The sequence below is a fragment of the Thalia democratica genome, chromosome 9 (genome assembly GCF_965202585.1).
Source record: "Thalia democratica chromosome 9, ktThaDemo2.hap1.1, whole genome shotgun sequence".
Lineage (NCBI taxonomy): Eukaryota > Metazoa > Chordata > Thaliacea > Salpida > Salpidae > Thalia > Thalia democratica.
Window position 1 is genome coordinate 11,348,000 of NC_139173.1, and position 12,029 is coordinate 11,360,028.

Genomic DNA, 12,029 nt, shown 5'->3' on the forward strand with positions numbered 1-12,029 from the left:
CTTAAGATCTAATTATTTTCCTTATCTTTATTGCTAACTTAGATTTTTTTTTAATTCTAGAGAACGAATTTTTTTTTTTAATTAGATTCGGGTTGAATTTTTGAGTGGGGCCCCATAGAACTTTTTTTTTTAATTTTAACTCTAACGGATATTTTAGCCAAAATATGTAAAAAAAGATTTATTATTCGTAGTTTGCTGTGTTCTCAAGGTTTTTTTTTTTCTAAAATCATAATATTTTAATGATATATACAAATATTCCCGATTATTTCAAAAACCTTCAATTTTCTAACGGTCACTTAAGAAAAAATAAACTAATAAAAACATGTTAACTTATTTTAATACACTTAATTATGACTATTTTAAATGGTTAACGCTTTTTTTTTATCTAAACTTTTTTTATGTAAGACATGACCCATGTACGTTTTACCGAAATTTTCATTATTTGAACATTAAATCCTTTATATTTCTTTTATGAGGGATTTCATGTTCAAACAATGATAGTTTTAGTAAAACCTTTTTACACTTTATTATATAATCCATTTTATTGTTTTTTTATTGTCAAGTCTCTCACATAAACCTGGTACCTAACAAAATAGTCATGATATTTTGGGATATTAGGTATGTTAGTCCACAGTTTACTGTCCTTAATCCTTATATGCTAGAGATTTATGTCCATGTCTAATATAACTTAGTTAGTAAAAGTATTTTTTGAGAAAACTTGCTGAAAGTGTAGTTTAACTACGTTTTTTAGATTTTTTAAATATTATTTAAAACTAATTGGTAAAAGTAAATGTTTACATTTATACATAAAAACACCTAGCTCATATTAAAGCAGATTTTTAACATTAATCAATTGTTTTAGACAAATTTTATTTAAACAAAATTGTCGACAAACTTTAAATTCAATTTCAAAACTAGTATGACAATATTTTATATTGTTATGCTAGATACAGAAACTTTTATTTATTATCTAAAGTCTAAACATTAACAACTTTACTAGGTATAAAAAGTATTCTGAATTCTTGATAAAAATAAAACAGTGAAATTTATTAGGTACACAAACTACATGAAATTTAAAAAATCTACACAGAGCACTTAAATCTTAGTTTTTAGAATGGAATTCAATACTATGATCAAAAATTTTAAGTAAATAAATTAGTAAGTAGATAGATTACTATAAAAACTAAGATTTAACTATAAGTTTTCAAGTTTCTAGATTTGTTCTATAAAGTTATTTTTAAGTTGTTTTACCTAAATATATTTAATATTTTGGATTTGTTTATTAAGATTTTTTATTAACATTTAAATGCTGAAAAAAAAATATTTAAAGTAAAGTTTAAGTAGCGTTTTGTTTTAACTAAATAAGTTTATAGATAATAGTTATGGAACATGTTAAAAATAATGAAGTGTTAAAGCCTTTATAAAAGCGATTTGTATTTGAATTTTAGAGTTTTATTTCCAGATAAAATTATACAAAAGTATTTAGCAACCTTTAATACTAAGTTTGGAGTGAAATAATTAAACCTATTGTTTATAAACTATCAACACTTATGGAGTTAAATTTTAACTGTTGTCAAAGTTTATTTTGAAGAAATGTAAAGAAACCATGCTATTTGAAATCACTAAGTTCAATATTTTTTTTAGTATTAGTTTTTTATTAAAAAATACAAAGCTTAGAAATTTCAGAATGACTTTTTTTTAAAGAAAATAAAACACGCTACAACATTTTTTCAACAAACTAACTAAAACAAAAAGTATTAAGGTGTTAACACTATTATTGTTTATTGAGAAACTTTAGTTTATGAAATCAAAACCTAAGCGATTAAAACAAAAGAAAAACTGAATTAAAAATGAAAACGTAAAGGTATAAGATTTTTTCAAAAAACACAAGTTTCTTTTTTGCATTTAAACACAAGAAAACTTAGTACACAAAAATAAAATTAATATTTTTTAATTTAAAAAAAACTTTGATTATTTAAATTATGTTTTTAAAGTAGCACTTTGCATATTTATTAAAGTCTCTGCTTATGATGAGATACTTAACACCTGTTGTTAGGTAGTTGGCACAAGACTTGATAATGAGCTGAACAACTTACATCGTCTAAATTCCTTGATCTTCTCATAAAATAAGCACAATCTTGATCGCCATTGTTGTTAGGTTCACCATGACGCCATGAAAATATGAAGTTTGTAGCCGGCTCTCCGTTGGTGAACTTCCAAGTGCCTTCAGACTCACCATCACTGATGCCGATCCAAAAATCATAGTTTACACTGTTCACAACTCTCCATATTTCACTGTTAAAGTTTATTTAATCTATTGTTACATTACAACTCTTATTTGTTTTAACTTTCTCAGAATTATAGTCTGAATTTATTTTATGTGTAACTTGTTTAGTATTTTTAAATTCAACTTACTGTTTAAAAGCGTTTGATCCATTTTAAAAAAACCTTTAATTTTTGTATAAGCATCAAAACCTTTAATTTATAGTAGGTAATCAAGTAACTAACAGTAGCTATAAAACTTATAGTGCCATATTTGAACAGTTTGAAGATTTACCTGTGATAGTTCAACCCATCGTTTCCTAGTAACCTTGATACTATTTCACCACCGAGATTAATACAAATGTTTTTTGCGTCGTAATAATTTCCAGTAGATGACGGAATCTCAAATCGAAAGCAATTGTCTATTTAATTTTTTTGTTTTATTATTTAGCGTACTAGTGTAGATTATTAACATATTTTATACAGTACGACTCAAGAAGAATGGTGAAACTTAGAACCTCTTAAATGGTAAACAAGGATAAAAAGTTTTTGTTTTTAAGATAAATAAAAAATTCAAACCTATTTCGCAATTAGTTCCTCCATAACCATAAAGACAAAGACACTCGTACAATTCGTCATTTGTAGAGCAAGTTCCTCCATTTAAACATGGATTAGTGTCTTTGCAATATTCTAATAGAATTTCAAAAAAAAAAGTTACTTAAATATTTTTTGCATGAAAATATTTTTTGTACATTAAACTTGTTTTGGACTATTTAATTATAGGAAATTAAGTTTATAATTTAATTGAAAGTTATGTTCTAAAATAGCTAAGTCCGGTTTGGCACTTACCAAATTGACAATTATCCCCATAGAATCGAGGCATACAAGTGCATTTATATCCGGTTCCACCTGCTATTGATTGACAACTTCCACCGTTCAAACAAGGATCAGTGTCCTTACAGTGCTCTGTGTTAAGAATAATTTAGTTTTCAAAAATATTGCAGAGTAATTACAAAAAAACTTTATAATACATAAATCAAATTAACTACTCTATATACAAGTCTAATTTTTAAACACTAATAATTGCTAACATATCTAAACATAAAAGCTTGTAAATTTTTCAGCATAGTAATCAAATTGTTTATTCTTACACTATACAAACAAATGCGAAATACCAACACATAAAAAAAAAGTTTGATGAAACATAGAGTATCTTTTAAAGTTTGATTTAAATTTATAAAATGAAAGTTTAAGATTAATGAAGTTTTGTTTAAAAAATATTCGAAATACATTTTCAATAAATGTTTTTATAAGTTAAATTTATTACTATGAAACTTTTTTATTTTTGCATATTTATTAAACCTTTTTCACAACTTTTACCAAAGAATGGCAAATCACATAAGCAAGTATAATAGTCTTCAACATCAAGATTTGATTTGCACTTTCCATTGTTTTCGCATGGCGTCTGAGAACAAACCTCTGAATATCGATAAATAAAAATTAATTGAATCAAATGTGTTTTACAAATCAATTTAAGTACTAAAATCGAATTTGTTTTATTAAACACTTTACAATAGGATAAAAACAACATTTTAGAATTTCGATAATACTTATAATGCCATAAATTAAATAAAGGTATGTTCTGTATAAAAAACTTATGCAGTTTACGCAAACATAATGTACACTATGAAACTAACCAACGCAGCTAAAAGGTTCAATTGAAAGATACGGGTTGAGTTTGCCTCTCTGGCACCGCCTAACGGCCGCACCTGTCGGAATGTATCCAGCATCGCATCGATACTCTACCGCGTCGCCGTGACGTAATAAAGTTGTTTTGTTGTGACGTAACAATGCTGACGAAGAGTTTGTGGGACGTAACATTGAAGTGACGTTGTTTGACGAGTTTTCTATCGGTGCTACTTCGCAGCCTTGAAGTTAATAATATATAACTAGGTGTTGTGACAAATATGCCGTTTTATAATATAAAAAATTTGATACACTTTAAAAATACTATAAGTACAGATAAAATTTACAACTTTTATAAGTTTTTCATTTATTTGTATAATACAAATTTTTATTTAACATAAATAAAAATTTATTTTATATCAGCCGTTAAAACTAAAATTCACTTAAAATTTAACTATAACAAATCAGTTTATAAGTTTTTAAAATTTTAAAACTGTCAAAGTAAATGCTATATGAGCAACTTACTCGAAAGTTCGTCAATTAAAGCAGAGTTTTTCTTCAACACATCAGACTGGTGTTTAATTAGCAAGGACTGGTTTTCCACGGCTAAAGAGCTCTTTCTCAACAACAGAGATTGTTTTTCAATTAACATAGACTGCTGGTCAACTATTCTCTGATGGTCTTCAATAAGCAAGGAGTTTTCCTCTATCAAGGCGGACTGCCGACCAACAGTTGTTTCAAGCCGTTCAAGCTTGCTAGCGTGCTTCGAAACCACGTGTTTGTTCGTTTCTCCTTTCTGTCCGGGCATTCCGGTGTTCCCCTTTTCTCCCTTTGGCCCCTTCTTGCCTCTTGAGAGGTTGCTGGGGTCGTCAGGGACTTGGCCGTCGCAGACAGTTCTGCACGTTGCGAGACAATTGTGCTGGCCATTGGCGCAGTAGAAAGCACAAAAAACAATGAAAAGTAAAGCTGCTTTAAACGCTGCCATTTCCTGTTGCTAATGTTTTACACTAAAGTTGTAAACAACAAGCTTTTATAATAAAAAATATATTTTTTCTATTTTATGATCTCTTAATCATTGCATATCAATTTTCCTCCTTGTTAAGATTGTTGTGGCTTATACCATCGTAGTATCAGATAAGTAGATTAAGCTGATCGGTGTTGTTTATCAAAAGCTTATTTTTATCGTAAATAATATTGGATGCAAATTTTTTTGTGGTTTTAATTGTTTTACGGTCGAAGACGTCTAGACAAATTATAACGCCAATTATCAGATAAACAATTATGTAGCATATTTTCAAATGGGTTATAACGATATAAAAGGAAAACAGATGAAAAATGCACAAGTCTATTTGAAGTTAAAAAGAGTATGTAATTTTTAAAGATAATTCAACTCTTGACGAACTGACTTATCTTCTTTGAAAAAAAATATATTTATATAAAAATTTGGACTAAAATAAGTTTTTTTAAAACTTCAGTTCTTATTTTACTTTTTTTTTTTGTTATGCAGAGTAAAAAGGAAGAATTGAACAATTCTAACAGAGAGAATTCTAAATTTGATATCAATCTAAATAAATACATTATTGTAAAACTAGCTTTACATTAAGTTTTCAAAAACTAATACAATTTACAAACTTTCATAATAGAAAATCATTTTGTTAGCAGATGGGATACTTAAGATATTTTTTAGTTTCTATCCTTATTCATGCATGCTTATTCTACTTAAGTTTAGAAATTATATTATTTAATACGTTTCAATTTTAAGTTCAACCAAACACTTCTTTAAATTTTAATACAAACAATTTTACTGCTACTACACTTAAAAAAAATAAATTTATAATGTTTTAAAAGATCATTGTTTTAAAAAATTAAAATAATCAGATAAGAACTTTTGCGGTTTTCTTATGGTTCGACGTTAAAAATTTATGAAGCTTTTTATAATGCGAAACTTTGCTTTCGATGGTTTTAATGTCTGCAATCGCTCATTCTTATACAAAAATCCGTTTTATTCTCTGAATAATGTCTAGTAGTATTGAAGATAGTTTTGTACTACTTTAAAGTTAATACTAAAACGTCAGCGGTTCAGATTTACTAGAAAAAGATTTTTCGAAGAAAACATATTTTAAAACAGACTTAATTGGTTTTTTAGTACCAATGATTGTTAACTTAATTACACTTTTGCTTTAAACTTTATAGTAACTTTTCTGAATCCTACTACCCGTAAATAGTTTTCTTCAAAAAAAATTATTCTAGTAATCTAGCCCGCTGATTACAAATAAAATACACTGCTTGGTAATAAAAAAAATAATTTTACCTTAAAAGATATGTGTTAATAAGAACAAAAAACTTTTAGATTTCCATAAGACGTTTTAAAGCTAAAAAATTTGTTGTTGGTTGAATCCAGCCTGCAGGCAGTACATTGCCTACAACTACTATGGTAGAAATTTCGCTGAAGATGTAAGTAATAATTTTATTACGTTTATACATGAACTATGTTTATACATTAAATAAAATTTTTGTACGATACTTTAGTATATTTATTTTTAAGTTTAACATAAAAGTCTACTTATAATACAATATAATAATCATTTTCTTAAACTCTTTTGAACACTGATTTGATTTATTTTTATGAAAAATAGGATAAAAAATTTATAAGTAGGGAATTTTTTTAGTTAAATATTTAATTAAATTCATTTATTAAACTTTTTTATTAATTTTTATGTAGTTTTAATAAACTAATAATAATAGTAACGAACACAATAAAAACTTAATGTTGGTATTTTTTGAGGTTTTTTTAAAACTACATATTACTCTTTCTAGTAATCACTGTTCGCAAACTTTAAAACTTGATGCCTACTGGTCTTGACGAACGTCAAATTTGTTGAATAATATCCTTTTTTAATTAAGTAAATTTGACTTTTTTATTGTTTTTAAATGTGTAAACTCTCTTTCATTCAAAAAAATGTTACTTAATTTTTTCAGTATTTATTTTTTTTAGTCTTCTGGTTATTATACATTTTAACATGATACTTATACTATTGTTATATACTCAGATTGTTTTGTTATCTTTTAATATGTTTTGATTAATTTGTTTTGTGTTTATAATTTATTCATCATAAATTTAAACGAAGTTTTATTTACTAATTGTTGTTTATTATTTTTATCAGTTTTACTGTTATTTAGTTTTGTAACTTATACTTTTTCGATAAATATTTTTTGCTCTAGTAATTTACTTTATTAAAATTCTACAATTTTAATGACATTAAACTTATATTAACAAATATATAAAAAAACGAAAAATTGTTAAAATTTTCTTTTCATGAAAAATCTAGACAGTTTTTTATGGTTTTTACCATATAAATATTTATTAAATTAATAAAAATAGAACAAATATTTCTCAAATAAGACTGACTACTTTCTATAATTGTAATTTTTAAATAACATACGTATAATTTTACTCTTACCTAAATTTTGATATGTAGAAATAACAACTGTTTTAAATTATGTTTAAAAAAAATCAATAGAATATGTTTAGTTATTGAATAAAGTTAAAAAAAATATAAATTTAGCATGTTATCTTTAAATAGTAAGTTTAACAAGGTTTTTTCTTTCCAAAAATAAAGTTAAAAACAGACTCAATGAGGATGTAAGACATTCAGTACTGATGCTATGAATATGTGTGCAAATTATTCGTTAAAAAAAATTAAAGATGACTTAAGGACAAATCTGAATTAATCGACTTACTTTTTAACGGGTAACTTTACGAGTGTAGTTTGTTTACAAAATGACTTTATGTAGAGGATTAAAATTTACAAATGTTGTAACTTTTATAGGTATATTTTTCATGAGAGTTTTTACTTTTGTAGTGAGTTTCTTGATAAGTTAAATTCAGAAGACAAAAGTAAAAGTTTTGTAGATATTTTTTCAATACTCTTATCTTTAAAGTTTAAGTATTAAGATTTACATTAAATGGGTTTTTTCGTGGTTTTGAAAATAAGAAAATATTGATTAGGTTAACTAAACACTAAATTTATAAAACAAAAGAGTCGGTTATTAAAGTATGACTGATGATTTTTTAAATAACGATTAATAGTTATCATACTGTTGTTATCATCATCTGCACAAAAACTACGGTTTTATAAAATCAAAACCTGCGCAAAGCTACCAACTACTTAGTGCTTTGAAGCTTATAAATAATATAGATGAAGTTAATTAAAAAATTAATCTCAAATCAGTTACTTTAAAATAATATAAGTTTTTGTTTTAATCTTGTTGTTAAAGATTTATTTTTTACTAGTTAGACAAACTTGCTAACAATATGTAATAATCTATTTAATAAAATTTTAAAATCATAATTGTAAAATTTAATTTTTTCTTTCAAGCTGATTTCAATACGAGCGTGAATTTGGCTTGAATGGCTTTTTTTGTAATTTTTTTTTTACCAAACTCTAAAACCAGCTATTTTCAAATTCTTTTACGCTAACTTGGCACCTTTTTTTTACTCTAAAGAACGTTCTTTGCTTTGCTTTTCACCATAGTTTCCATCGAATTGGGGTTTGACTTTTGTAGTGGGACCCCTTTAAAAGTTTTGATTTTTTTTATATGATTTTAGTTTTACAAGTTTTTCTCCAAATTTTTTTTTTTCAATTTTTTATTTAACATAGTTATTAAACTAATTTTTAACTTATAATTATTTTTTTTCCAATTTTATTTTTTATACCATAAGCCTAAATAAATGTTTCAGAAAAATTCCAATTTTGCACGATTTTCGATTTTTAGGTTTACAGACTTTTATGCAAAAACTTTTTTTTTACAGACCTGTATAGTTAAGTTTCATGATGTAATTATATTTTTTCCTAATTAATTATTGTTTTTAAATATATGACCTATACAAGTTTTACCTGAATTCTTAGCAAAGCTATTTGAGGAATTTCTTGCTCAAGTGCTAAGAGTTTAAGTAAAACTTGTATGGGTCATATATTCTAAAAACAATAGTTAATTAAGAAAAAAATATAATTACACCATGAAACTTAACTATACAAGTCTGTTAAAAATAAAAATTATTAAAAAATATATATGTTTGCATAAAAGTCTGTAAATCTAAAAATCGAAAATCGTGCGAAATTGGAATTTTTCTGAAAAGTTTATTTAGGCTTATGGTATAAAAAAAAATTATAAAAAAAATAATTACAAGTTTAAACTTAGTTTAATAAGTATGTTAATTTTTTTTTTTAATTATTATTTTTGGAGAAAAACTAGTAAAACTAATAAACATAAAAAAAAACTCAAATTTTTTAAAGGGGCCCCAATACAAAAGTCAATGGAAATTATTGTGAAAAGCTAAGCAAAGAACGTTCTTTAAAATTAAAAAAAAATTCAAATTAGCATAAAAGAATTTGAAAATAATTGGTTTTAAAGTTTGGTTAAAAAAAAATTACAAAAAAATCCATTCAAGCCAAGTTCACGCTCGTGATTTCAATTACTAAAAATAAGTTAACTGTATTAATTGGTAATATAAGCATCAATATTTTTTTCGTCACATTAATGAGATATGACATTGACAAAAATGAATGTAGCTTTGTTAACTTTCTTACTATAGACTTCATGATCTGCATTAACTTTTACAAATCTATGATAGACGATTTTGAAGGCTTGTGTAAAGTTCTAAAAGGTATTTATATCCACTTTTACTAGCTTCTATAAAGTTAATACCTACAAAATGCTAACCTTGTTTAGCAGCAGTAGTCTTGCCCAACTGTGACTTTCAAACCATTTTTATACAACGATTTTTGTCTACTTTAACACCTCTAAGTTTTAAGCAAGGTTATTTTTTTACAATCCAAGATATCACTTAACGATAGCGTTAATTAAAATATTAATCGTTTTGATATGATATTGGTAATTCTCTACGAATCTAGTTTACAAAAGAGTGTTGGATGTACGATTTTCTTTTAATGCTAATGATGTTTACTTTTATATGATGACTTCTGTTAAACTTTATTGGATTAATTTAGTTGAAATTAGAGCTATATGTTTTGATCTATAAGTTTTGAACAATTGTATTTTTATTTTACTAAATAGTTTATTATAATATACTTTGTAGGTTACATGAATAATTACTTTTTTTTAACGTACTTTTTACAAATCAAAAAATTGTAGATAATAATAGTAATATTTTAATCATAACAAAACACCAAGAAAATAGGCTTACAGCTAAAGAAATTTCTAACAAATCAATAAAAAACTTAATCATCTTTTTATTTAGATGCAGCATTTTTTTTTCGTTGACTTTTATTTTTATCGAATATTTTGTTTAAATTGATAAACAATGCATTTAGTTCAAACTATATTAAGGTTCTTAGATAAAACTTTCTAAGCTTAAATCGAAAAAAAAAATTATTTAAATACTAGACATAAAGGAAGCTTATTTTATAGATTTCATTTTATAGAACAACATTTTTTAACCACTGAGATACTTTAAAGCTTGTTGAATTTTAAGTTTAAGTATTCTTGTCTATAAAACTATAGTTTTTAAACACAGTTTAAAATATTATTAAAAATTACAATTGAATTTTTAAAATGGTTGAACACTAACAAAATATTAAAATGTGTTATCCTAAACATCTATTTGTGTCTTGTATATCAAGATATGATAAGTTCGATTACATTTTAACAATTAAAAGTGTTACAATGGTTACAAGCTTTGAAAAATAATCGAATTTCAAATAAGATAAAATGTAAGTTAGTGTATAATTATTTTCCTGATAACTTAAGATCTTTTTTAAACAGTTGTAAAAGTCTTTTAAGTTATTTTCAAAAGTTTATTTGAAAATAAAGAAAAAATTGAAACAAAATTTGATTTTTTCAACAAAGTAGCCTTGCTGTTAGAAAAAATTTAATTGTGGATAACAATAGTACAGTGCTTATTCCTTTATCCGGACATGCTTGACGAGATTATTTACTTTAATTATGTCCGGATAATCATTTTTCCGGATAAGTGCATAAATTCTTATTTTTCACAAAATAATACAACTGCTGTATATTATGCAATGCAAAATAAATAATAAAAGCTCAGCTCTTCTTTTTCAGGGTTAAAACTTTTCTTCACTTTTTTTCACTTTTTAAATTGTCGTACAAAGTCGATCTGCCTATGCTAAACTGCTCAATTATAAAAGATTTTGGCACATTGTTTTTTTACCATTTTACAAACTTCTAGTTTGTTTTCAATGTTTGTGCAACTCGTTTTTTTTTTTTTTTTTGATGACTTGTCTATTTCGAAAACTTGATATGTTGAGTTTTTTAAATTTATATAATTTATAAATAAATTTTAAAATATTTATCTTGCACCTCATCTTAAACAAAAAGTGTTAAAAATAACAACTTTTATAATATAGCTTGAGTTAAAAATCAAACACAAAAGAACTAATATACCGACATTTTTTTCACTTAGAATTTATTTAACTATCAAAAATGTTTGTGCTTAATATTTAAGATTTTCAGAATTTTCTTCTGGACTGAAACTATCCGGATAAGTGAAGTCCAAAAATGTGAATAAGCACTATACTAGGTTAAGTAAATTTTTCAAACAATTCATATTAAATCTAACTTATAAGACTGTGTTTGACAGCGTAAAATGTTTAAATTAAGTTTACTCATTTAAAAAGTTGAGTAAAATTGTTTGTACTTAAGGGCATATTATCTAATAAATTTTAGATCAATATTTGTTCTCATTGAGATTCCATATAAGAAGGGACCAACACGTTTTTAATTCCCTCAGAAGATGGATAGGCACTGGTTTAAAAAAACCATCTAGTAGATCATCAGCGATTGCCGAACACTTATTAAACAATTCAGATTGTGCAAAGAACTATAGTGATAGTAACTTTTCAATTATAAGTAAAGCTCGTAATGATTATCACCTAAGTGTTTTAGAATCTTTATTTATAAAAACATGCAAACCTAATTTGTGTAAGCAACAATACGTTTATAAATCTAATCTTTATAAGTTGTTATAGATTAATTTTATTTGAATTTTGTCGCTTATTTTAGTGTTTGTTTTTTTAATTTTTTTATTGTTGCTTATC

The 12,029-nt window shown here is 25.0% G+C and overlaps 1 protein-coding gene across 1 annotated transcript; it reads right to left on the minus strand.

The window, feature by feature from the left end:
* Positions 1 to 1,999: 1,999 nt before the first annotated feature.
* On the minus strand, positions 2,000 to 4,933 carry LOC145844814 (uncharacterized). The gene is made up of 7 exons (XM_082952234.1): positions 4,474 to 4,933; positions 3,960 to 4,190; positions 3,625 to 3,741; positions 3,112 to 3,228; positions 2,842 to 2,952; positions 2,558 to 2,684; positions 2,000 to 2,295 (listed from the first exon to the last, which is right to left on the minus strand). The coding sequence occupies exons 1-7, from the start codon at positions 4,931 to 4,933 to the stop codon at positions 2,040 to 2,042; spliced, it is 1,419 nt and encodes a 472-aa protein (XP_082808360.1). The 3' UTR covers positions 2,000 to 2,039.
* Between the last annotated feature and the right edge of the window lie 7,096 nt (positions 4,934 to 12,029).